The 27,414-nt window shown below is 46.0% G+C and overlaps 2 protein-coding genes across 7 annotated transcripts; both read right to left on the bottom strand.

The window, feature by feature from the left end:
- Positions 1-1,939: 1,939 nt before the first annotated feature.
- LOC118509443 (protein ERGIC-53) lies at positions 1,940-6,161 on the bottom strand. Its single transcript, XM_036050051.1, has 6 exons — positions 5,885-6,161; positions 5,249-5,403; positions 4,999-5,171; positions 3,178-4,056; positions 2,953-3,090; positions 1,940-2,886 (listed from the first exon to the last, which is right to left on the bottom strand). Exons 1-6 carry the CDS (start codon positions 6,084-6,086, stop codon positions 2,850-2,852), a joined length of 1,584 nt encoding a protein of 527 aa, XP_035905944.1. The 5' UTR covers positions 6,087-6,161; the 3' UTR covers positions 1,940-2,849.
- A 1,443-nt stretch (positions 6,162-7,604) lies between these two features.
- On the bottom strand, positions 7,605-27,223 carry LOC118509444 (zinc transporter foi). 6 transcript variants are annotated; one of them, XM_036050052.1, is made up of 4 exons: positions 27,071-27,223; positions 12,384-13,310; positions 9,824-11,686; positions 7,605-9,750 (listed from the first exon to the last, which is right to left on the bottom strand). In XM_036050052.1, the coding sequence occupies exons 2-4, from the start codon at positions 12,966-12,968 to the stop codon at positions 9,601-9,603; spliced, it is 2,598 nt and encodes an 865-aa protein (XP_035905945.1). In that variant the 5' UTR covers positions 12,969-13,310; positions 27,071-27,223; the 3' UTR covers positions 7,605-9,600. The 6 variants fall into 6 exon arrangements, with proteins under 6 accessions (XP_035905945.1, XP_035905950.1, XP_035905948.1 ...); XM_036050057.1 differs by lacking the exon at positions 27,071-27,223 and adding an exon at positions 26,908-26,994; XM_036050055.1 differs by lacking the exon at positions 27,071-27,223 and adding an exon at positions 26,812-26,965.
- Between the last annotated feature and the right edge of the window lie 191 nt (positions 27,224-27,414).

The raw sequence follows: 27,414 nt of genomic DNA on the forward strand, positions 1-27,414 counted from the left end.
ACGGCAAAAAACCCCGGCACATATTTTGAGGTGGAAATAAAATTTAAATATTATTAGCTTCATGCTCGCCCATTCTATCGCGGTAATTGTTTCCCACAAAGAGACAACAGGGCGACCAAATTGTCTCACGATAATTCATCGGAGAACATTCCGAAAGCTTCCCCCGAAATCAATGACCCGTGAGTTTGATTTGGAGCTTGGAACGCAACGCAGTTTGATGGACAGTTTGCGCGTGGGCAGTGTGGGTGATCGCAACATATTTCTTCATATTTAATGTATGCACCCTTTGCCGGTCACATTGAAGCTGCAGCATAAAATATTGTTAAAGAAGGGTCGTTGGATTTGCCGCAATTTATACACTTCATGCGAGATCATACGAGTCTAATACTAATTTTGAGTAATTCTGGGTAAATTATACGTAATTATAGTGACAGTTTCGATCAGCAATAATCAGTAAAAGTAAATGATTTTAGGATCCCAGGGGGTGGTCACATGTACATCACGATGTCATCATATGCATTAGTATCGAGTACAACCATCGAGTGAGTTCTTACTTTCTAAGAGCATAACCTAGGCAATCCTCTACTTTTTCAGCAACTATCGATCGATAATGATAGCGAACATTTTTTCTAGCCCTAAGTTGCTCAGTTTTAATTGTAAGCGGCGCTAAAATGATGTCACCATAGAAGATTAATTCTGAAGGAGTTAAATCACTACCGGACGAGAGGAAGCTAGGCGTCATTCACCCAGTGTGCAGAAAGAACGACTGACTGGACTGTGCTAATTGCCGACCCATCACATTCCTGAATGCTGCCTACAAGATCCAACTCTTCTGCCGACTTGGAGGTAAATCCACAACCAACCAAATCTTTACTCTACGGCAGATCCTCCAGTTCGACTCCTCTACGGCAGATCAGGGTGTGCGAGACGTACACCCGACTAAAACGCGAGACAGATAGGATCGGATTGAGGATCAATGTACCTGATTGCCGGAGGCTCTGACTCGGAAGCGGAATATTGGTCGACGGCGACGATCTTGAGGTAGTAGAGGAATTCTGCTACCTTGACACGATCGTCACTTCGGACAGTAACGTAAGCAGCGAAATCCCTACTACGGGCTCCACAGACTCCTAAGGTCCACAAGACTCCTCCAAAGCAAGAAATGCGCCATATATCGCATACTGATACGGGAGGTTGTCCTTTACGGGCTAGGGTCCAGGACTATGCTGGCGAACACCAATGCACTCGCCATTCCACTAACTAAGCTGTTTGACAGTGCAGACATCCTGACGGTTGGAGAGGATGAGGATGACGGACCCCTCCCCCTCCAGCAAGGTGCTCGCCAGCGACCCGTTCCGCACGAGGCGTAGAGGAACACAGCGTGCTCTCTCGGCTGGATCAAGTGGAGTCAGACTTGCAGGAGATCGGATGCAGCCAGGGATGGAGCAGTGTTACCTGGGAACGGATTGGACACCCGGCCACGTCAGGCTTTTAGAAGAAAGACGAGAGTCAAATCACAAGATTTTGGAGCGCGGTTGACATCACCATCGACATTGGCACAAGATCCTTCCGTAACCTTATTAAAAAGCACACGACAATCGGTCTATGATCGTTAAGCTTAGAGCTTCATGGGGCCCACTACCCACTATGGAATTGGGATGCGCTTGTGACTCACTATTCCTTTGAGAAGCCGAAAAAGCCCCCGGCCCGTATGTTTGACATCTCTGATTTACTTCCAACGAACGTACGCACGCACGCAGCCGAAACGAGCTTGCATAGAAGCGCCATGTTGCACCCTATCGCTTGCACTCAATCAAAGCATGCGTACAACTACTCCCATGCAACACTCAAAGCAGCCAAATACGTGAGACCGGAAGCCGTTGCAATTTAAATCGTTTTTGAAGACGTTTCTCTTGTTTCTTAGCAAAACAGCCCTCGCTTGTACTTGTAAATCGTAGCAGACTGTTTATTTTCCATTATTTTCTCCGTTCGCTTGTAAATGGATGACAACGAAAAAAAAAGATTGATTCTACACTCTAACACAGCGACAGGAATAACATCGGCAAAAGAAAAGGGAAAAACTCAAAGAAACCATGAATATGGTATGGTGGTAAATACTTAAACGCACACGCCAGACGTCCAGACACGGCGACCGGTACACGCACAAATAGATATAGTTGCATGTTTTGTTTCGTTTCGTTTTTTTTTGTCCGTAATTTAACGTTCTATACATCTTTTTTTTCGCTGCTGTTGCTTTTGATGGGCTAGTTATCATGGGTTACCATGGGTACCATTTAAAAAAAAAACGAAAACTCACGCTCACTCACATACACACTCACACACAATTGTTGCCATTTAAGTAGAATGTTAGAAGTACAAACATCATATCTTTGTGTTAACTTTTGAGCACTTTTCCCTTCCAATCGAATGTGTGTACGGAAAACGGTGGAAGAATGGAGCGCCATAGTCCCGTCCCCCAATTTTAGCTACGCTGTCGATCAGACGAAACGTTAATCATCTTCATCGCTCTTGTTCGTTAAATGCACATTCTCGTGAGAAGCGGCAAAAAAAACACATCATTTTGTCATTACTTAAACGCAAATCTTTGCATCCCGTGTACCGGTAGGAAGTGCCGGAAGATGGACGATAACACATGCTGAAAAAATCAAATCCCGAACGATCGGTCACGGAACGCGAGTAGTACGGTGCTGGTGGCGGGTATCGTGGTGATGGTTGGCTGCCATGGTTCAGCCAGCTTTGACTGTTTCTTTTTATTGATCTTTGTCGCTCCAAAAGAAAAGAGGCAACCCTGCGCCACGGTCAACGATCAATATAAGTTATTTTGCTATCTAATAAAACTTTTTCGCCTGAGCCTCCCGGCTGTCTCTGTAAGGGTTGGAGTAGTTGGTGAATGAGTTTAGGCACAGATTTTTTAAAAAGTAAACCACTTACCTATACATACTGTAACCTAGCATCACCAGCAGCTGCACCACTATCACCACCAGGAATGCCGTCAAGCTGAGACAGTTTTGCGTTGGGCACGGTCCGCCACCGACCTGCGCCTGCGGTCCCGCACCATGCGTCTGTAGCCTGCAAATGCACCACAGAAACCGTTAGCCGATCCCTCTTTCCTCAACCCTTAAAAAACAGCGCCTCCTCCTTTCCTTCCCCGTTTACCTTTGAGCTACACCCGCCACACCTTGCCGGACCTGGTTCATTCCGTCGCGCATTTCGTTCATCAAGCTTTGCACATCGTACCCGCCGGTCTGCACCTGTGCCGTCGGTGCCCGGGCCTGATTGCTCAGGATGCTGTCCGTCCGTGCGTGCACCTCCCCGATAATGGAACGAATTTCACGCACCGTCTGTACCATCACATTCTGGTTCTGCAACAGTGCGTCCACCTCGTGGCGCATAATCGTGCTACCGCCAGCAGCCGCTCCCCCTCCCACAGCAATCTGTGGTGGTGGTGCACCACCTGCTCCTCCTCCAGCCTGTGCCGATACGGACAGCAGGCCCAGCGTACGCTCCTGACGGCCTATCACCTCATCGAGCTTCGAGCTAAGCGTACGCAGCTGCTCAAACGTGTTCGTTTGTGCTTCCCAAATCTGGCGCAGCTCACGCTCGTTAAAGTCCTCGAACAGGCTGTCCAGATCATCCTTCTGCTCGTCCGGATGCTCCTTCCGGTACTCTTCCTTCTGTAGTTCCAGCTTCTTCTGGTAGTCCTGATACTCTTGCGTTAGCTTGGCCGCATCCTCACCCGGTGCCGGCTCTTCCTTAAACTGGCCAGGAATGTGCAGGGAGGTGGTCAGGAAGTGGAACACATCGTGATCGTCGGCCAGCCCACCGGTCGCTGCCGACAGGCCAAAGTAGCCCGTCTTCGGCAGCACCACATTCTCCGCCCGGAAGCACATTTCGTAGTTCTGATCGTTGTTCGTCATGCCGTTGTGGAACAGCACCGTTAGGATGTTGTTGTAGTACTCAATCTTGGCCCGGGTCGGGAATGGTTTGTTGCGGAAGTCGCGCAAACACCCGGACAGCAGCTGCGTTGAACCATCGCTGGGGATAGGGAAAATAATAATTATTAGAGGCGTTAGCACGGCAATGATCGTTCTGATATCCATCTCCAAAACCCTCAGACTAATCGACTTGTTTTCTTGGCATTTTAAGGCTAAGCATATACGAGTTCCCATCACTAATAAACACATTGACATTGCTTGAAAGCTCGTGCATATTGTCTAATTCACTTTGGATTAATTCGATCCAGCCTAATAGCCCTATTGAATAAGTATTTAATATATAAATTCTACGACTTAACTAAGGGTTCTACGGAATCAATGGCGTGTTTACAATGACGTATTTAGATTTTCTCTCTTAAACGGTGCAGCATTGGAATGATGATAAATGTTACAAGAGACTGCTCTGCGATCATCTCATTTATCGCAGAATCGCGCAATAAGCCCCGATATCTTAAGACCCTTTCTGTACAAAACTGGCTATATGATGATTTTACCCTTAGCTGGATGGTCAGTCCAAGTCTACAATAATAATTTATTCAGGAACAAAAGAGACGAATGAATTTGAAAGACTTCAAGTCTCTGTACACTAGCTAACCAACTAACCTTTACAACAAATAGTCTAATAGTCTCCTTAACTTCAAGAATCCATAAATTATATAAATAAAAGAAATCAAAATAGATCACAAATCTATTGCTAGCATAGCTTGCGCTTAAAACCAGCGAGCAATTGTGAAGCCCCAAACATTCCTATTCGTTGCCATTGGGGCAAAGGAAAACAAGCTTGCGTCAGCAAAACAACAACCCCCCCCCCCCCCCAGGGTGTATATGTTTACACCGTTTCCCTCGATCTTAAATTTGCTGACGGAAGTATCACGTTAAACAAAAACACACGCTGCAACCTGTTCGCCACTGGCTTGCCAATCCGAACGTGACCTCAGCGTGGTTTTATGCTAACCCCGGTACGGTACGGCACGATACTTACTTTTGGTGGTCAAACTGTCGCGATCCATCGTTCAGGACGGCCGAAATGTATGGATTGTTGTGTTTGTTGTCGTTGTCGAACGAGTCGAAGAAGATGCCGAGACCGACCCAACGGTCAGACGAACCGAACACATCGCCCAGATAGCTGCCCTTCTCGGACGTGTACCAGAAGGCCTAAAACAGATCGAACGCAAAGAATGCATTAAACCTCGACGTGTCCACGCTCTCCAGAACCCGTACTGCGTACTCACCAAACCGTCTGCACCGATGCGTCCCCGGCCAGATACTCGGAACACGATCTCCACCTCCCACCAGTCAAAGTTCGTCTTTTGCTTCGTCCAAATGGCTCCCTTCTGGCTGCGCAAGGACGGTGCAATGCGCACGTTTTCGGAGCTGGCAATTGCATCTGTAAACACACGCCAATAGTTTAATACAATTTGAAGGAGATGCTTTTTTCTTCTCCAGGAGCAACCTGTTTGGCCAGGCACCTTTTGAAAGAACACTTTCACTACCTTTAACTTTCGTTCAAACCGGTTTTTTTTTTTGCTAAAAGAGTCATTCGAGGACTTTTTGGAGGACGGTTTTAAAGCAAACTTTTTCCGACGTTTTAGGAGGTAAAAGGAAGAACAATCGTCTTACTGTTTAGTACCCGGATTTTCAACTCCAAAAAACCCTCAAAACCCATTCACGTTGTTGTTGGTTCAACCCGAAACCTTCTGACGTGTAACTGTTTGCATGACCATGGTAGACGAGCGCCGTCTCGCTCGCACTTTCACCCCACGGTACGGACATTTTCGGTTCGCAGCCAGCCTCCCGAAACAGCCAGCCCCCTCTCACACCCCGTCCCACGAACCCCGCCTGCACCCGCTGAGAGCCGAGATACTTACGACCACCGTACTCCCAGAACGGTACCGTGCCATCCTTCTGCGCCAGGTAGGGTGGCTTGAACGAGTATTTGTACTCGAAGCGCCGGTGTACGAGTCCCACGTCGCCGCTCACACGGTCCAGGTTAGCGCCGAGGCCAATCAGTAATCCTGCCAGCAGCAGTGAAGCTGCGGAACCGCTACACGTCAACCCTTTGGGAAACATTTTCGGAAAGTGTTCCGAAGGGAGCGCTGAAAAATGTAAACGTTTCAATGCTGAGCTGTCAGTTTTGTTATCTTTTGCGAGCTGTCAGCTGTCAGGTGGTGTGTCAGGTGGCACGTCAAACACCGGGTGTGTTTATGGTCACGACAATGGGATTTTATTAAACAACTTCATTTTAAATTAATGTTTTAATAGGTAGAAAGTTATTTAAAATACTATTATTCTAGATATAATATTTGACATGAATTTTTACGGGAGGGAAATGTGTTTAGTCCAATCCGAATTGCTTTGAGACCTTAGGCCGTGCTCTACGCAAGTCATACCAATCCGAACAAACGATCAACACAACGTACAACACAAATTCAAACTAAAACATTTAATGGTAATTTAAAAGCTTATCACACTTATTTACTTACTTTTTCGGTCTTGATCTATCGAAGAAGTCCTTTTAACCGCTCGGGGTTGAGACTTCCGTTCATTCGGACTCCATCTTAATTTGGGCGTACCGCAAATCCATGTCCTAGTAGTTCAAGTTCAAATACTGACGCTACATTATACGTATGTTTTTTAAATATTTATTAATTGAACTGTAATGGAAATTTAAATATTTTTTTTGTAGGGAAACCAAGCTTGATAAAATATAGCTTTCCAAACAATCACGATGCAATAGTTCATAGTTTGTTCGACACAGCTTCTGTGGTTTTACTGACGTCCTTTGCTCCCGTACGGTGCAGCGGATCACCCATGCAAGGATCTCGTTTGACCATAATCGTTGTGCAATTCTTCATCGCCACTCTCGCTTCCCGAGCAGCAGTAGACGGCGACGCGCACGGTCCTGCCGGTGTGCTGGTTTTAGCAGGTGCATTGGTCACGGCGAGCTGACTTTCTCGCGTGGCACGTATTTTTTCCTCCAACGCCAACAAACCCTGATCGATGACACGATCCAACTGGTAGTACTGTTTCTGAACGATAAAATCCTTCACAGCCACTATCGCAACCGCCATCTGCTTCATCATCACTCCGAGCTTTTCCTTCAAATGGTACTCTTCCGCTACTTGCTGTGCCCGCCGGTGCGCGATACCGAGCTGTACCCACAGTTGTGACGTTGCCCGACCAAGCGTGGAGTTGGACAGGTTCAACGGTGGTGAAATGCCCGAATTAATGCTTTCCAGCAACTGCTTGTACAGCCATTTCTTTTCCGGTGGCGGTGGCGTAGGTTTTAGACAGTAGCCCAACTTGCTGTGCGTATTCAGTGGTCCGGGAACACGGTTCAGTTTCACGGTAGTATGCACGGCGGCAGCGAGCGCTGTATCTCCCAGCAATCGTGACATTTCGTAGAATTTTGAGCTAGCAATTTAGAAATCGGAAATCGTATTTGGCTCGCCTTTGCTCAAAGCTTACTATGATGTGATTTTATCCCTGCCCGCTGCTCCCTGGGAAAGGTAATTAGGGATATGAAGCAATCGAGGTAATTTTTCGGTTTGTTTTAAATTCAAATTTTATCCGTTGAGCACACGGGCGTTTAGTTACTCCGTTTTCAGTTTTGTTATTTATTGCCCGCTACACTGTTTTCGAAAGCGTTTTAAAAATGGGGAAAACAAATCGCATAAGAAAACCTAATGAAAAACGAAACATACAACGTAAACATCGACCGCAAAAGACTACCAAAATTGGTTATTCTACTTAAGACTATGTGTGTGTGTGTGTTGAAATAGTGTAGCAGTATAATTGATTTGCTGATGCTGTGATTCCCGCTGCTACTTACTGACAATAGTGGGACACATATGTGTGCAGCTTCTTTGTTTGAATGTGTGTATGCTGCTGCTCGTTCGAATTGAACAGACGTGGTAGGTAAGTAAAAAGCGCCAAACGCATCTCGACGATGGGTTTATTCTAGCACGTGTTACGTGAAATTGCCAACTTTAAAAAAAAAAAGTTGCATATTTGGACCGGATTGTATGTACAGATAAGGAGAAACGGCCTTCATTAAGACAGAGCTGTTTGTTGTAGTGGAGCTGATATATGTATATCATTTTTTCCCGACTTCTGGTCCATTTGGCCAAATAATTGGTTACTTCAACTATAAGATATCTTGCCTGATTAAAACAAAGAAGAAGTACATATATTGAAGTACCCTTTAAGTACCGTTTTCTAGACGGAAAAAGATGGAAAAATTTAAGGTTTTTTTTTGTTGAACGGGAGAAGGTACACTAGCAACAACTGAATTTTAAAATGCCATCGATCAGCAGTCCATTCACACACATACTACTAAGCGCAGCAAAGATATTGCAGTAAAAGGTACGCGAAAAACCTTAAATATTACTGGCAGATAGGGACGAGGCGCAAAACGGAACTTAAAAAAGTAAAAATTACTCAAAACAGAAAAAAATATTCCAAATCCCAATAGGGATGCTTACGGTGTTGTTTTGTTGTTGTTTGGTGGAATATTCCCACCGTTGCTACTAGTACTGTTGTACGCTCTCTCGTGATCATTCTATATTTTTGTTTACATACATTTAATATGTGGTGTGTGTTCTTTTTTGTGTGTGTGTGTAACATGCAATAAGTTTTTTTGTAATACTTTTCGTGTTATTTATCTGAGCTTGGAGAAGCATTCGGTATTGTTTGTTCAGTTTAGAAAACCCAACCACTCGCCTACATATGTATGTGTCTATTGAAAAAGGGGTGGGGGGGGATAAATATGGAAAAAACCCTACCCAAACAATTACACGATCAAGTTGGCCGAGCGAGCACAGGAGGGATACATTTACAACGCTTCCTTTGCTCATTCACACCGGACTCTATCTACACGCCATACACCGAGAATCGCGACCTACTGATGTACAAGGATCGTTCCTCATGTTACTGACTGACTGTTACGTTTAGAATATAGACCCCGCGGATTCTGTAAGTTTGTGTGTGTGTGTGTGTGCTTTTGTTAAAGGATTCAGTTCCATGTTTTCTTTTTTTGCTTCATTCTACAGATTATTAGCGTACAAGGAGATGCATATTCCCCAATGCTACTACTGATTTTCTTCTTTTCGCGCAACGATCACATTATTCTTACCGCGCAAGGAAGAAGCTTTCCATCTTCCTTGCGCGTTTACTATTTACTGTATATTGTTTGCCAGTTTTGCATTTCCTTCTTTAGGTTCGGTTTCTTTCTTTTCTAACTTGTTCTACCGTATCTACTAGAAACTGCTTTTCATCGTTCCCAATAGATTAACTGTACACAGAGAGAGGGGGAGCGGGGCGAAGGAGGGGTATGTTGGGCGCGCGAGGACGCGTCTAGGTGAGGGTAAAGGATAGAAACTGGCGAGCTTGAAGAGAGTTAAGCCTGCCGCTTGATGTATACTTGCAAGACGGGACGCTCCGACGAGCGTTCCCCCCGAAGACGACGCTATGCGTCGAGGAACTGATCGTAAACCACCCGGCTAGCTAGCTAGCTAGGCAGGGAGAGGAGTTGCGTTGAGTTCATCGTTTGACTCACTGCTATACACACACGCGCGACTGCAACTTAATCGACAAACAGCAGCATCAGATCGTGCTCGTACATCGCTATTACCATCATAATGCTGAACCCAAGCGTCAGCCCAAGGAACTGCAGCACAAATTCCGATGTTTTGCACCGTTCTTCCGCACCGTGGGACGAGGTCAGCTCGGGTATCTACAAGACAAAAACGCAATCGAAATGTTAATAAATGTATCGCAAGCGAACTTGCGCATGTCCCCCGGCTCACCATATCGACCAGCGCGATGTAAAGGAACATGCCAGCCGCAACGGCAAACACCCAGCCAGATGCTTCCGGCTGGTGGCCCACAACGATGCCGAGCACCATGCCGAGCAGGCTGAGCACCGAGGACAGCAGATTATAGTAAACCGCCTCCCTGGCCGACATGCCCGCCTTCAGCAGCACCGCAAAGTCGCCCAGCTCGTGCGGCAACTCGTGGCAGAACACGGCGATGGCGGTCGAGAAGCCGCCGGCAATGTTGTTCGCAAACGCGGCCCCGATCGTCATGCCGTCGGTAAAGTTGTGCAATCCGTCACCCATCACCACCATCCAGGCGACCGCAGACAGCGAACCGGGCGGCGAATGAACGTGTCCGTGCGTGTGCGAATGCCCATGGTGTTTGGTTTCGTGCTCGCGCAAGATGATGGTATAGTTCTCCGGGCGCAGCTTCCCGCTGGCCGTTTGTTCCGACGACTTGCTGCCGTGCCGGCCACCGCTGTTGTGATGATTGTTTGCCTGCTCGCTCTCGATCGATCCCGCTTCGTCCAGGTTGGTGGACACCGTGTTATTATCGTTCGTTTCCTCCCGCGACTGATGGTGGCTGTGCGTGTGGTTCGGTTGCTGCTGGCGATTGTTCAGCGCGGCGTACTCCGCATTATGGTCCGCGGACAGCTCCCCATTGTGATGGTGGTTGGCGCACTTGGCCAGCGCACTGTTGTGGTTTTCGTTCGTCGTGCCCGTGTTGTTGTGCTCGTGATGATCGTCCTTCGTGTCCATCGCGATCTCGTCGTAACAGTACGGGTAGGAGCTGTACTTGTGTTTGCACTGTTTCTCCCCTGCGCTGGACGCGTGCAGCGAGGCCGATTCCGGATCACGCATCACGCGCACCCGCGACGGTGGCTTATCCTTCTTCTGGCGCGTTTTGCACCATTCCGCGATCACCGTCAGGAAGCGTTCCATGAAGTAGAAGAACACGATGCCGAGCACCGCCGCCAGGCCCTTATACATCATCGAGTCGTGCACCGCATTCGAGTTCGACAGCGAGGACAGCATCGCGTGCGGAAGCAGATGCAGCAGCGCATCACCGCACAGCGTCCCGATCGCCAGCGCAACCAGGAACTGTATCACGTGATGGTAGAAGTGTTTTTCCATGCACGGTATCACCACAACGCCGAGCAACCCGCACAAGCTGACGCCCAGTATCGCGATGGACGAATAGATCCAGACGGCCGCCTCCGATGAACCACCGTCGTGATGGTGATGATGGTGATGATGATGGTGGCGAGGATCGTTCTGCTCTAGCAAACTGCTCACCTGGAGCGGTGGAATGCTATCCTCACCGAAGCAACCGGCCCGTTCCTGCGGTACGCTCGACAGTAGATGGCCCAGCAGCATGGGACACACGTTGTACAGATCGCGATCAGCCAACACAAGCGTTGACTCTACCCGTACGGAGCTTGCCGTGGTGGTGGTGGTGCTTTCGTTGCCCGCGCTACCATTGATCTTCCCCTCCGGGATCGCAATTTGAACGAGCAGCTGATCGTCAGCACTGATACTGCCGTTACTGTTTGTATTATTAGTGCTACTACTGGTACTACTGCTATTACTACTATTAGTGGTGCTGTTGCTTAAGCCAACGTTTTGTGTATTATCGATTGATAAAATCAGCTTCGCTGCTTGCTCCTCCTCCTGCTTCACGGTACGCCCATCGACGGAAGTACCGTCGCCGTTCACCGTTGCTCTGTAGCTGCCTTCTTTTTCCACCTCGACGGCGGTACTACTGCTTTTATCACTGTTAGCTGCATCTTCCCACTCCTGGGACCGTATCATCGGTGGTGTAACGCGCCGTAGAAATTCATTACCGCTAATACACTGCAAATGGGAACAGAAGACGATTACTAATTTTGTATCCACGTTGCCATTTTACCAACTGTCTATATTATACCAGATATCTACAGATAAAATTTAACTGCGTTTCTGGGAGAGTTGGCCCAAACAGTCGAGGTGTTGTTCTTGCAATGAGTTTTATCCCTGAGTTTCTTCAAAGTCTCTCTGTCTCTTCTTTGTCTAACGACCGCTTGAGGTCATTCTCGCCATTTATGGCTTACTAGACTTTAAAAGCCGGGCTACATGATGCGAGATGCCAAAAAAAATTTCGCTAAAAAGGGGGGGACTTGCGAAATTTTTCCGTCAAAATCATCTCGGTTCATCTAGCCGCGTTGTTTAGAGCACTTCATGCTATCTCTCTCTTCAACCGAAAACTACCATGGCAACGCATGGAAAGTGACAGCGAGGGCTAGAGAGAAGCGAAATCTTTCCGAGATTTCAGCTCGAGGAGGCGAAATCTTTTTGACGGATAGATTTCGCATAACCCCCCCTTTTTAGCGAAATCTTTTTGGCATCTCGCATCATGTAGCCTGGCTTTAATGATAACTCATAGTTGAATAGTCAGTCCTCACTACGGGGGAACCGTCCCGATGGGATTTGAACCCCGGTCCTGCCGAATTCTTAACCAATAACTTATCTGTTAATATTGCTGCATTTTAACGCCCTTAAAACTAACTCTTACCTTCAGTGAATCCACCAGCACCGGCGACTCGCTCGCTTCCGACCCACCACCACCACCACCACCACTACCACTTCCATCCAGGACTCGTGGTTCACTGTCACCTGTCGCTGCGCCCGACACTAATCGAACCAAGCCCAATTGACGCATCATCCGCTCGAACCCGTGCACATCCATCGTCATCGAGGCCGGATTGCCGAACTCGGTGAAAATTTTCCTCATCGCCTGATCCATCTTGTCCTTCATCAAACGGTCAAACTCGGTCGGTGTATCGTCCGTGCTCTGCTCCTCCTCATCATCGTGATCATCGTGGTGGTGGTGGTTATGCGGGTGATGGTGTCGCTTCACTATCCGATGGTCTAATCGCCCATTCCACCAATCGTCGCCAGCCGGCACCACTTCGTACGTGTTGGCAATATCCGTCAGATCGTATCCGATCAGCGGTCGCAAATCGCGTATCGTAACCGACCGGCCAGCGGCGGTTTCGGACGGTTTGCCATCATCGGTGTCGGAAAAGTGTTGCTTGCAGGGCACATGATCTGCGCACAGCAGACACACGACACACACTGCCATAAAGTGACGGACCATCTCCTCGGTTGGTCCGCTCAATTGACTTTGGCCCCAACTACCTGTCTCCTGGTGGGTAATGTTGCTTTAATCTACCCTGCTTCCAATCAAATTGGGGGCCGGTGGTTCCGATTCCGGGGGTTGTAAGGTAAAACCGTAGTTTACGGACCACCTGATCACTGCTGATCACACGATGCAGCGGATTGTAGCTTACAATCTGCTTCAGTAGTCGCGGTACCCACTGTTTCACCAAATCGCTTTCCGAAAAACTCCACTCCGTACCCTCCGACAGCTACCGTAAGCATTCAATTCCATTTATTGTCCTTACGAGAAGATCCTACCGGAAAACTGTTCAATTTTCATCTAAAAAGGAAAACGGACAATGGGGAAGTATTAGTTGGCTGGTAAGAGGTTGGCAATATAATGCTCCCGGATCAACTAGATACGGACAGCTTCGATGATCGATATCAGTACACAGGAAGGTAATTAATAATTATGGGGTCACAAGAGCCACGCAATAGGAGCAACAAACGCTTCAGCACAATTATGAGACTCCCCGACGGCGTGTGGTGTATGCCTCGGAATCGATACAAATAGTCCACGTTGAATAAGTAATGTAATTACGAACTGTTTGAAGTAAATATAGGTACACTTTGCTGAAAGTCCAGCAAACGAAATTGATTAACTCTTTCACTGCCCTAAGCCGTAAAACAGAACCCAGAAGGCCGGCTAGCCAATCGTTATGGGGGACGTGTTTCTATTTTTGCACACCATTTTCACAGACCCTAAATTTGCACACCCCAAAAAATCCCATTAATGCCACGGGAGCTTTAGGACGGAACAACACGACCAGCACACGTTAAAAGTCCGACCGACTCTAACCGCCCTCCAGGACAGGACTATGCGTGTGGGGCGCTTAATGAAAGCCTGTGGTGCTGCGTTCGCAGGGTCCCAACTATACACAGGCTCTTGAGGAGAAGAAACCATTAATTTCGGTGCTTCTTCGGGTTTACATTCAACAACTCAATAACCTTGACAGTGAAGGAAACAGCCCTATATGCCAACAAAGACCCCGGGAAAAAGGACCCTGGTCGTAGTGGTGGTGTTGGGCCGCGCCAATATGATGCCGTCGTGCTGGGTGCGTGTTTTTGGAGGGCTGGAGAAATCGAGCACGCTACCGAAGCCTCCGTGTGCTTCGTTCCGGGCTTCGGGCGTGAAAGGATACTGTCGAGAGGGTTGGAGAAATTTGTTTGATCAAACTTTCCCAACTGCCGTTTATCGTGAACCAGAACCATCATCATTCATGTACCCCACACAGGTGCACACGGTTGTAACGACCGCGAACGGTTGATTTTGAAATGGTTGAAATGGTATGTAAGCGAAATTATTCGGCGACGGTTTGGCCCTGAAAACAGCGTGGTTACGACGGTCGAATAGGGTATAGGATTATCCGGTTTATGCTTAACTTTACTTTCTATGAGCAAAGTGTTCTATAGCGATACCTTTCAGATTAATGTTTTTGGATCCGATAGAATGGATAGGACTGGTTATACTACTGTCTTATGCGTCCAATTATATTAAGTACAAGTCCAATTATATTAGGTATTAAGATATTTTAAACACAAATTAATACAGAAAATAAAATTGAAGCTTCCAGCATGTAAGACGCGTTTAGAGGGCTTTGAAACGCTAGAAAGCAGGAACTTATATACATATCATATGGCAGAGATTTAAGAGGTATTGGTTCTTGAGCCTAATGATACTCCTAATGATACACGGCTCTGGTATTAAATCCCTTCAGGCCCGCCTTCGCAGGACTGTCGGCGGATGTTATCCAGCTACGGATAATAGCAAGGCACAAACGACTTATCGCAGACGAAGTCCGCTCGAGGTTGTAGAGTCAAAGAAGTTTTGCCTGTTCGAGCCTGTGATTCTGTTTTGAAATTCTGAATGTTCTCAAAATCGTCGAAAAATTCAAAGAAATTACATGTTAGATTTACAATGAACGAGACTAGAAAATGTTTTAAGGGGACGTAAGCTAAGGAAATGAGATGGAAGAAAAATATATAAAAAATCATCGTTTTATCTGCTTAAAAGGTGTAACGAAGCTCAGTGTCCGTAAGGAGCAATGGTTTGGATGATTTAAGCACTTCCGTCAAAAAATCCGTCCTGTTTCGATATAATGCTCATTAATAGTTCATTTAATATTTGTATCATAAGCATATGTAATTGGTGGTTGAAATGTTGTTTCTAAATCGTTTCAATAGAGGCTTCCATGCGTAAAGATGGACAATGGTCAGATGGTTGTACAAATTTTGACCAAAAAATAATAATCAACGCTTTTCCCCTATTCAGCTCAAAATTTGTTTACCAACTTATGTGGAAAAAATATTGCCAGATGCTTTCAACATCTTCAAGATTTTTTAAGCTATACGACCAGCCAGGCCGCTTTTATTAAATACTTTTTTTTAGCTAATTGTTTCACAAATTTTCATCTTTTTTATTTCAACACCGGGCGGCAAATATTCTCGTTAAAAGTTTTGTATAAAGATAGTTAAAAATGTGTAACAATATTACTAACAGAATTTTTTAACTGGACGTTATGCGAAAAACTCGTTAGAAAAACGATCACAACTCTGATGAGACAATAGAACGGAACACTTCGAAACACTGTTTGCTTTTGCGATCGGTACCGCAGCTCCTACTGTCATACCAAGATTACGATTTAACTTACTAGAAGGAAAAAAAAATCGCGCACACTAATTCCACCATTCGTTACACCATCCGGTGGTGCTACACAAACGCCCAGCACTGTACACGCCGCCAAACTGCACTTAACGCTGGCCGTTGCTTCCGTCTTTATAATGGGCATCCACTCGGAAAGGCCGCAGGAAAAGCTGCCGCCGTTAGCAAGAACGAATGCACACACGCACACGCGGCAACGGACCAAAAACTGACACTGCAAATTCTTAGCCGTTTAACGACGGGACGGACAAAACCGAAACGAAGCGAACGAATCTCTTTCTCAACGCGTTTCTTTTATGTTGCCCCCCCCATGGCTTTTTCTTCTTTTTCGTGGAACTGGTCGAATGATTCCTCAGCAAAAAAAAAAGAACTGCGCCAGACTGCGTCATCCTCCAATGCCCCCCGCGGCACGCGTTTCCTCCCCCCAAACGGGTTTTAGGTTCCGCCGCTAAGATCGGCTCACAAATTTTGACCAATCAGCGCAATCCATCTGCTCACCGTGCGCAGCACACCAGCGGAAAGAACGAAGCAGAAACGCGAAACTATTCGGTCCCTCCCCTCCTCCCCCAAAACCCCCCACCAATTTTCCCCTCACGCACACACACGCACACACAAACACACACACACATGTGAGCACAGTGGGACTTGGGCAAATGTTATGCGAGATGATGGTAAAAAAGGGCAATGTACAACGCCGCTTAACGGCCGTCGAGGCCACTTCACGTGTGAGCGCAGCCAGCGTTTTACAGCATTCGGGCGTTAAAAATACGAGCGAGGACTGAAAAAAGGGGGTGCATAGTGCTGAAAGGGGTTGATTTGAGGCAGAGCACATGTTCTGCAGCGAAACGGGGCGCAGTACACTGTCGGTTCAACAGTAACCTTTGATCAAATTGACTACTTTTTCGGGATTGTAATTGTCTCTATTCGTTTCTGGAGCTGCTAGTCTCTCTTTCAGTCTCCAGAATTTTTAAAGAACGAATGAAAAATGCAATCAAGCGCATTATATGTGGCGGTAGAGGCATGTATATATTTTTAAGCCGATCCTGCTTTGTGCAGGCGCATAAAGCTTCACAATCAACCGATGTAACATGCTCGAAGCGCAAAATCCTCTGCACATTCCACACAACTTCGTTAGATGTAGCATCACAGCGGGACAATCCGAAGGATGACTTCATGCTGTGCAACATTTTACGTTCTTTTGGAAAGAGTTTTTTTTTTAAATATGGCGAATATTTCCAGTTTGGGTGGAAGAAAACAAATCGATTAGAATTTTCAAACCATTTGGGAAGAATATGTAGCACTACAGGCGTGATTCCATAAAAATGGAAACTTTTAATCTGTATCAGAGAGAAAACAAAATCTATTTTTTGGGACTAATGCAGCACACTTTTTGATATTTTTAAAACAGATCTTAAAGAATACTCGCTTAACTTGTTCATTGACAAAATCGCGGATTAAAAATATGTCTCTTCACGTAAAGACAAAATTTTGCAGCGATCATAATGTTAGCAGTGTCCCTTTGGGAAGAAATTGGAGATCGTGGTGCAATTCCTGGCTCTCCACTATAGTCAATAGGGTAACTAAGTCAAAGTCCAGTCACTCTAGTGTCCTGTAATAGATGGGGAAACCTTCGTGCTGCTGGTGGTTTTATCGTTCCACAGTATAAGCCCAACGTTCAGGCCATCCGTCAATGTGCCCAAAAGGATTCTGGACAAGATCCGCTAGATTGATAACCAACATCTTCAGTCAAAGACCATCAAGCTTTGCACAGTAGAATTTCACCAAAAAGGGTTAATCGAAGGGTAATTTCCACTAATAATTTGATTAAACCGCATGATCCACTGATCGTTAAGGCCACGAACGAACTGCAAACACGAGAAGATTTTTTTTTTACAGCAAAAATCGCTACTGATGGCTTAAATTACTCTATAGACTCTCTAGCTATAGAGAGCTGTTTGGCGACGCAGACATCCTGACGGTGACCAAAGCCGGAAGGATACGATGATTAAAGCACGTGATGAGGATAACGGACTCATGCCCCACTAGGAAGGTGCTCGTAAGTGACCCGTTCGGCACGAAGCGTGGAGAAGCACGACGAGTCTCAAGTGGAGTCAGACCTGAAGGAGATCGAATGCAGCCGAGGGTAGAGGAGTGGACCGAGCCATGGACCGAGTTTCTTGAAAACGAATGGGACATCAGGCCATGTCTTTAAGACGTGTTCCATAGGAGCAGACCAAGAAAGAATAGGAAAAAGACTCTCGAGAAGGATTAACATTAATCCGATAATTAACATTGATCGATTATTGATCGATCCTCAACGTAAGATTCGAGTAATATACAATCCTGGAGTAAGCTGCTTATGGTAGTTTATCTGTTATCGCGGTCCTGATTTAATCTTCCTTTAGAATGCATATTTTTTATTCGTAAAGAACGGCCTGGCCGTATTGCTTAAAGCTAAATTACAAAAATAAGTACAATTCACGATGGTTTGGAAACATTTCCTTCTCCAAACCGTGAAAGGGCACGGTTGCTTTAGAATGCATATATCAGTAGCTAATATACTATTCTAAAACATCAGAAATGGTTTTATTGATGAACAGCCTCAGTAAAGCGTTGATGTTATTAGCCAATCACGCTTGTATTTCGGAGGAAGCCAGGACGCGTGGGTATGTTGAAGCAAATTTGTCTATAAATTCTTGTATATAATTACCTGATACATAAAAAAATAACCCCATAAATATTAGGAACATATAACCATTTAGTATTTCATAACGACTTTGCCCAAACGATCAACCCTTATAATCAACCTTCGAATGAAGTTGTTCGTACCATGAATCATCTCCGAACAACCGTTTTGCTACTGCTGGCTGCTGCTGCTTGCGAGTATTATAAAATTTTGAAATTATTTACAAGCCAACCCAAACCAAAGCACGTGTACGGCACGCCACACACGGTTGCGTTGCGAACCAATTAGCAATCTGTAATCCTGATTTCGAGCATGATTTATTGATTACATTGCGCGGAGTGGAGGAAAGACCGAAGGTTGATAAGCACCAGCAGCAGCACGCACTACACAATTGTGACGAAGGAACTGTTAGGCTGAAGGGAGTTTTTTTATAACAGCAACGAATTTGTTTTTTTTTTTTTTAGTTGGAACCTACGCGAAGGAATGTGTGCGCGTAAGGATGCTTACTATTGTTGCATTTATGCAATCGTTTCCGTCTAGCGGTTGTGCAATTGTTGATTACGATGCAATGCCATGTTGAAAGCAGCTGATTCGAACTGAATGCGAATTACACTCCTTGTTACAATACTTTTAATCGCAGCCCTATCCAGCCAGCTAAAGTTCCAGCCACACAGCGTTTAACTGGCAGTTTAAAGGTAACACACTCACAGCACATGCGTCATATGATCGCCACTTTGCAGTTGATTTGCAGAACTGTAGGCCATCATAAACATGTTCACAGACGCATTATTCCCCCTCCAACAACTCGCTTCTTCTTCTCATCAACCGTTTGCTCCACTTTCCTCCATACTATAGCAATTGATAAGAAACTGTTTACCGTGTGTCACACTTCGTGAACGCTATCGCTCCACAGTGAACTTCACCGTTCTAGACACAGCTGACAAATGTGGCACACTTCCGAGCGCTGGGCCCTACAAAACCCCGCACACAAAGTGCTGATGATGGGCGACAAATGATGCACCCCCCAAAACTATCGCCCCGAAACCGCAAGACATTATGCGCCGTACGTACCGGGAACGCACTCAATCGTGACGACCCGACCAGGTCCAGGGCAGGTGTATTATGGCAAGCGTTGCGTACTCGTAACCAGCTCTGTACCGGTGTTACAATGCCACCTGTACGGAAGCAACGTGGCAAAAGCTTAATTCGCATCCTCTATCGCATAACATCCCCATTAGCCCGGGGGTACAATTCTCTGTGCCACGTGTTGCTCCAGTGTGTATAAAGCCTTCCCCGGCTCATTAGATTCATTTAATGTGTTATTCATCGAAAAATGAGTTGTTATTGCAGGTCCAATTTCGCACCATATGCACTTTTTTACCGTACCCCACCCGAGTGTATCAAACGTTCCCGGTTCCGCAACATCCATGTGAGGGCACGGATTAATAGGCGTTTGACGCAATGTCCACCCGCACGCGGACGGGGACAAATCGGGTAATCGGGTGCTGGCTGGAACGCGCTCGATCCGATTTCATACCCCAAAAAAGGAGTGGCAGCAGTCATTCTAATGACGCACGTGGCAGGAACATAGACTTTAACCATCATTGGCCGAGGTGTAATGTGTAGCGGTGTACATAGATGGAAGCGGGTGGGTTCAGTGTGCCTAGACAAGTTGTCCGACCAATACAACTGGCCAGTGACCGAGTGTCCAGGAGCGCTTCATTCCGCTTCGTTGCCATCTGTCGATGCAAATTTGGGCACAGACGGTGGTCAATTAGATTGGCTGCGGGTTAAGAAATGGGACAGAGAGCGTTTGAGAATTGAATACAATTTAGTTGATAAATTGATAGACAACTCATTTCCGCCATCAGTCTCTGCCCATTGTTCTGCCGGATCCCACGCGGGAAGGGGTTCAACAAGATCATGTGCCGATTGATATTAAAACAAGGCAAGCGAAGCCAATCGAACGATCAAATTCCGAAAAAAAACTTCTCGCACAAACCGTTCATGCCAAGTCCAGGTCCACCAACAATTAGCGCAATTAATTCGCATACTAGTGCTTCCTTGGTTTGGGCTGTGAGCTACCACCAAACAACCCCCTAAATCAATGTCGCTCTTGCAGTGGCGTCGTCGTGAAGGGTTCTGTGCGTGCCGAGACTCCTAAACGCGTACCCAAGGACGAGTTGGACCGAAGCACACGGTTCGACGGTTCTGCGGTCGGTCAGTTTCGGTGTCCCGTTGCTGCTCAATTGACAATCAACAAGTCTTAATTCGAACGCGTGCACGCGGCTTCACTTTCCCGTACGTATATCTGCGCCCTCTGGTCTCGCTTCTGCTATTTCCGTTCATCGCACAAGGTTCGGTCGGACTGACGGCCGCGGGTACGTTGATAACTGAACGATGGGGTGTTTCGGGGCCACACTCAAGCATCTTCTTGTATGCTACCAAACCGTCCACCTTCTGCCTTCGCGGCAGAGATAAGGAACTGCTCTGGGTGTTTGCGGAGCGCGAGATAGGTTTCGGGGAAACTGTTGTGTCCCAGGATAACAACGGTGGAGATTTATTTGCATACCGCCCGGCACCACCCATTAGCATACCGTGTGGATAGCGCGGATCACGCAATGTTGCGAGTGGCCAACAGCCGGCATGACAAACGATTCACCTTTAGGTCCTCTTATAGCTTGTCTCGTGCTTCCTGTTCCTGTTCAAGGTCCGAGGATATGCGGGGTTTTTTCCCCCCTAAATATAATTTCGTATCAACATGCACCAACCAACACCACACGCAGCATTGCGATTGTGCAACAAACATGCAACCACCAATGCATATTAACGCGGTAATAATTGCTTCACTTCTAGGAACGACAAACAGACTGATATGTTGAGGTCTGGATATAGGGAAGGTTTGGGACAGTGCTGATGATTGCGTATGCTTCCACTCGATTTTCTACTCCTGGTATCACCGGGCAGGCAGAAGCGGCCAAACCCACGCTGCGCAAATGTTTGTTTGTGTGTCTCCTGCACACGATTGTTTGATCGATTCGCGGCCCGCCGTCATCGCCGTTGGTACAGGTGGGTATATGTAATTGTAGGTCATCACCCATTCCTCGACGCAACGGAGCATTGGGGCATTTGCATTCACCAGCAGCTATGATGGCGCTGGCAAGTGAAAAAGGAAACAAAACGCCAACAACGCAAAAAAGTATCCCTAGCTGAAACGTCGAATCACAGCTCTTATCGCTATCAGCTGCTCGTGAACGTGTGAAAAGGGAAACAATTGGGAAAAAAGCGACACACAAAACGAAAACATCCAGATATCGATAGGCGGTTTGTTTTGTGGGATGATATGGAAGGGGGGAAGAGGGGGTTTGTGGGGGGGGATCACGAGCATTATGCCACCGGTTTATTCAAGGCACGTGCTGTTGTGGTTCTTCCTCCACACAGACACCCTTCTCGCCTTCGCGCCTGTGATGCAGCAGCAGCAGCAGCAGAGAGTACGTATGGCACATGAACTTGAAAGCGCGGCAAGCGCGCGCACCACAACCCAACCCCGATCGCGTGTGGGAGACAGTCTGACGGGTGGGTGAATGGGGATGAAAAATAATAACAATACTAATGTCACAGTCCTTAATTTGACCGTGAAATCAATAAACAAACAGGTAAACATATTTATTGCCATCATAAAAACTGAACGGAGCATTGGGCATGAAAAGGGAGACGTCAACACAGTGTGGCAAAATGCAGTAGAAGCACGAATGTGTTTTCGTTTTTCTACAGTTCTGCACAGAAATACACGAATGCATCTGGGGTTTTTCGGACCCAAAACTGATAATCTAAAAATAAGTTGTATTAAATTACAAAATACGTTTTTACATTGTACCAGGTTCGAAGGCGGAGGGCACAACAGTGACGTGGGCCATTGGAATAATTTAGTAATATTCATCCAATCTTATACACAATACACATATATATCTGAAACACATATATCTGAAGATCGTATCGGCTACGTTTTTTTCGTTCGAAGATACCATGTGGGACCCATGAAAAATGGTCGTTCTACCCGTCTAACATGTTTAGCGTAGCGATAAGACCAGAATGTTCTAATTGTTTAAACCTGAAGTGTTGTGAATTTAAGTGTATCTTCCATAGGGGTCTTTTTGAGGAGTTACACGAGGGTTACACGATTGTTAAAGAATAAGATGAGTTTAAATATAGAAATCAATAATAAAAATTCGAAAATAGTGGCGGATAAGGAACAAAAATGGTGTTATCTCGGAGGAGATGAACCAATCAATTATTTGCTATGGATGTCTACTTCTTCTTCTTCTACCCTTGGTTCTAAAATCTGACAAGGTCCTGGTTTACCATCTCTGGTATTCTGTGACCGGCGCCTCTATCGCATTGGCAAACAGATCGTTCCAAATGTCTAAAACAGCTCTGGATGCCCAAGTGACACAAATCCAGCAAGGATCGAATACATACAGATCAAGCTGAAAGGTGCTGAAAGCTGACGCTGAAAGTGATTGGAAGTTAAGTTAAACACTTCGTTAAATACGAATCCGGATAGAATACAACGAAGGGAAGCATATCGAAACCCTTCGCTGGGCAATTTCCAGTCCCACATCCACTTCAACTGATACTAAGATAATTCGAATGCAAAATAATGATGATTTAGTGTTAAAATGTTTTAGGTCGTTTTTTATGGATTAAACCTTCAATCTATGTTTTTGCACACTTGCGAAGTAATGGGTTGTGCGATCTTATCCATCTCTTCAAATAACATTCATTCGTTTGAATGAAACGATGCTCTTTTAGTTATGTCAAGGCCTGTGGATGAACCCTTATTGGTTAAAAATCCATAATACTATTAAAAGATAATTTTTTCCTTCCAAAATCATTTCGTCAACATTATGAGTCATAATACTTTTGTATCTATTATCCATATCTCCAATAGCCTTCTGTTTCTGCGCGTCCAGCCCACACGGGAGGCGCGTCTTACCATCTCTTTAATGCGAATTTAAGCGACCACGCACAACCCGCACGAAGGTTGTATAATGTCGCGCGCACCGCTATTGGAAAGAGCTCAAGGTGATCATCCATTCATCCGTCCACCATGAGATAGTACGCTGTACGAAACCACTGGCTGCAAATCTGCACCCTCTGCATCAACCTCACCAACCATCGTTGCCATCATCATCATTCATTCAGTATCGATAGGTTGCGTCCGTGCGATGTGCACGACTTTATGTGGTCGGACTGCAAATATTCTCTCCCAAACATGGTTCGATTTATTGTCCCTTGCTTGTCGGGTGGCACAGTGATGTGTGCTTCGAAGGTAGCTCAAACATCGGCGCATACATTACGCATTTCTCGTGCGTAGTGCGAGCAAACCTTCGTTTTAGTCTATTTATTCGTTACAAGGTTTTCGGTGACGGGGTTTGTCGCATAACCAAAACTGAACCTTGTAATACAATGGTAATTAATTAATTTAAAGAAAAAATCACTTTCTCCATGATAAAGGCAGCTTTATCATGATGAATCGCTAGACAAGAATTTTTGTTATGTTTTTTCGGTACAAGCGCCACAATGAGGCCGGATGTTGTAATTATACTGGATGATTGGCCACATGTTTCAGCTATCTTGAGATATTTAAGAAATGGAGGGAAATGGGTATTAAGCGATCGTCAAAATCTTGTCAAAAGCGTTGTAAAATCAAATCTGAAATTTGGATATAACTGCTTCAAATCTGATCCGATAATGCATTCAAACTTTATCTGTACACAGTAAACATGACACAAAAGATAATTGATGGCTGAATGAATTGCTAGGACATAGAGTTATGGTATGGCCACAAATTCTTAAACTGAGTCTTTCTACAATGCTTACGATAGCCAAACTTGGGCTAGTTAAAATTTTGGGATACAGATTGATTTCGAAGCAAAAGGCATTGTGCATAATGTTGTGTTACTCATTAAAATATCAATCAAACTTCTTCCTCTCCTTTTCTTTAAAGAAATTCCCTTTCCACTGCTTTGAAATATTAGTAAATGTTTTAATAATAAACGGTGGATTCGGTATTGATATTAGCGATCCCCCAGATTGCTTCCATTTATATTTATTTTACTCATTTTTGAAATGCTTTTTTAAGCAACATTTAGAATATCGTCGTTTATTTTTTATAACAATTATATGATCAATGTTAAATCGACCACAAACGGAATGTTTCAACTAATAAAATATCTTGTGTTTGGTTTAACATTCTCGTAGGACATTTAAGGTCCTCGTAGACAGCTAAGAACATATGGTATTGCAGCAAACGAAACGGGTTGTTTGTTTCTTACTAACATTTGCATTTGCTCCTCTTTTTCATTCGTGGTAAAAGCACCTTAAAATAATGATAGTAATACAGGCCAACATGCAACGCGCAGTGGTGGTACCAACTAGGTAACAATCACCTGCGCTACTACTAATAACACCGGAAGCTTACCAATTACCACTTACTAAACTTTATCAACCCTAAACACTGGCCTGTCCGTCCGTTTCTATGTGCAGTTAAAAAGTTGCGTTCGGTTCGGACCACTTCCTGCAGGAGAAAGACCCGGTGAGCGGATAATTTATGTGAAAACAAATTACCACACAACCACAACAAGGTTTATGCAACATGGCACTGCACCACATACTACTGGGGGGGGGGGGGGGGGGGTGAGTTTTGTACTCCCCTTTTGGTAGACTGGAATCCTTTTCAAATTACTTATTGTGCACACTGACCGTCTAATCACACTATTCTTCGGTCGGCTGGGAGGGCAAAATTCGTGCTACTCCAGCGAAGGAAAATGCAAACTTTCCACAGTGAAAACGCATATGCTCTGTCAGCAAGCAGCTGAGCAAGTAGTGTGTGTGTGTGGTAGATTGATGGGATTCTGGCGTTCCTCTGACCTGATCGGTTGCTGCTTGTATCACGAACGGAGGAAGATCCGAAAGGGGGCAGGCAGATCGAAAATAGAGTGACACGGATTTAGCACGCACCGCGGACGCACACACACACACACACACCCGGCCGTCTACCGTCTGTCGAGGGACCGTATTTTACCGTTCAATTTTCCAACACTCACCACGGACAGCAGGGGGGGGACAACCGGAAGAGACAAAGGGAGAGGGGGTGGGGGGGGCGTTTGCGCGCACAAATATAACTTCTGGGAGGGTTTTTTTTTCGTACTGTAGCTTGCAGTAAAACTAGCACTTGGTGGATAGTAGCAGCATGACTTTGAATTAAACACGAATTCACTTTTCCATCAGGTTTCCATGGGAAATACGGTTTCGGGGCAGTATACACACACACACACAGTTCCACAGTAACCACTGCATTACGAGTGGGGGGAATCGTTGCTAATCGTCCATTATTATTTTCTCATCAAGCAGCAGGCACATTTCACAAAGCTGCTTGGATGTGACGCTTTGTGTTCCCCAGAAAAGTTTGGCAAACTGAAAGCAATTCACAATGCACACTCAATTAAGGCGTCCCGACCGCACTCAACCATTCGGTTTAAAATGTTTAATTAATGTTAACAAAACGGCCGCCAAGGAAAAACAAAACTTTCCCACGCAAAGATATTAGTAGCAGCTGTCGAAGGAAAGCAAAAGTTGCAACCATTTTTAGCGCTGCTGCTGCTGCTCCTACTACGAATCGGCCAATATGGACTCCACCGTTTCCGTGTTCCGGTGCTACCTGGTCACTGCATGGATGCCAGTTGCTTTCACTTTCCGTTCCTGTCGCGTCCGCCGCCTAAAATCGATCACAATTTATTGTTTTACACGAGGCGGACACTGTCAGCTCCCATTTTTTCACCCATCAGTCGAGTCGCTTCAATTGGCCGGTGAAATTATGCACTTTTGGTGCTTTGTGCGCTGCACGCGGCGCACAGGACGACGGCACCAGCGATGTTGCTTTACGATTTCGCCTTCCTTTTCGCACACACGTTCCTGCTCTCACACACACACACACACGCTAGTGGATGCAATGCAGCGGCTGAGAAGTCTCTTTTTCCGCCGGCAACCACAAAAAAGCGAAGGATGGCGCCGAGGATGCACACTGGAATCGGTCACTTTTGGGTGCGCGTTTTTTCTTCGGGAAAATGAATGGAAAAAATTGCTGTGCCACACTATGCCACTGCGGCAATTCACCCGGCCTGGAAGCAACAACCGCGTCTACCCGACTCCATTTCTTTTTACCCGTCGGCACAATGCCCCTCACCCCGTTGTTCGTCCTTTTTCCTGCTCCCCACACACCGTCCTCCGAAACAATGTGACCGATCTCCATTTTTAACGCATCCTACACACTACCGACGGTGTGCGGGAACATTCACGACGATGACACACGCACCTCACACTTTTTCGGTTGCGACAGCAGCTTCCGGACTTGCGAACGCGTAGACTAACCCGCAACCATCCACGCAGCTGCTTTCTAACACGTCATTTTCTTATCGGAATTTTACGACACCCCACCGCAACACTCCGAGAACACGAGGCAATCACCAGAAAGCTGGTAGCGCAATGGCAACCGCGTGAAGGTGCGAACGACCAGCACCGATACCGAACACGACGACCACTGATGTGAGACTGTGACACGACTGTTCCGGCTGCTATTACACCGCCATTGGGTGGTAGTGCCGTGAGTCAGACACTAAATAATGCTTACTTGTAATGTTTCACGCCCGCACGCACGAAACAATCACCGTACACCGTGCTGGACCACCTGCGAAATGTGTTTCACGAGCGGCAACAATATTTACATCGCACTCCGCATCCGCAAAAACCAATTGTTCAATGTGCAATTGTGCCGAGTGTGTGCGCGTGGGGGCTTTGAAATGTCATTCCGGTTGACGGTTCACGCCCCGGTGAAAATGCTTGACGTAAGGTAGGGAAGCAAATATTTGAATGAAGCCGGCGTTCGTTGGAATTTGACCGTTTATGAGGCGTTACAAAGCGTTACTAGCTACTTACGCGAATATACTTTAAAAAATACAACTTTTCATTGTGATA

Source organism: Anopheles stephensi, chromosome 3 (assembly GCF_013141755.1).
Source record: "Anopheles stephensi strain Indian chromosome 3, UCI_ANSTEP_V1.0, whole genome shotgun sequence".
NCBI classification, from domain to species: domain Eukaryota; kingdom Metazoa; phylum Arthropoda; class Insecta; order Diptera; family Culicidae; genus Anopheles; species Anopheles stephensi.

What these genes read in the sequence shown, in the direction of transcription:
- LOC118509444 (XM_036050052.1), bottom strand. Translation starts at nt 12,968, where the DNA reads ATGGTCCGTCACTTTATGGCAGTGTGTGTCGTGTGTCTGCTGTGCGCA. An exon ending in TGCTGGTGGATTCACTGAAG is followed by an intron (nt 11,687 to 12,383) that starts GTAAGAGTTAGT and finishes TCCCATTTGCAG; the next exon opens with TGTATTAGCGGTAATGAATT. An exon ending in ACATCGCGCTGGTCGATATG is followed by an intron (nt 9,751 to 9,823) that starts GTGAGCCGGGGG and finishes TTTGTCTTGTAG; the next exon opens with ATACCCGAGCTGACCTCGTC.
- LOC118509443 (XM_036050051.1), bottom strand. Translation starts at nt 6,086, where the DNA reads ATGTTTCCCAAAGGGTTGACGTGTAGCGGTTCCGCAGCTTCACTGCTG. An exon ending in GCATCGGTGCAGACGGTTTG is followed by an intron (nt 5,172 to 5,248) that starts GTGAGTACGCAG and finishes GATCTGTTTTAG; the next exon opens with GCCTTCTGGTACACGTCCGA. An exon ending in CTAGGTTACAGTATGTATAG is followed by an intron (nt 2,887 to 2,952) that starts GTAAGTGGTTTA and finishes CAACCCTTACAG; the next exon opens with AGACAGCCGGGAGGCTCAGG.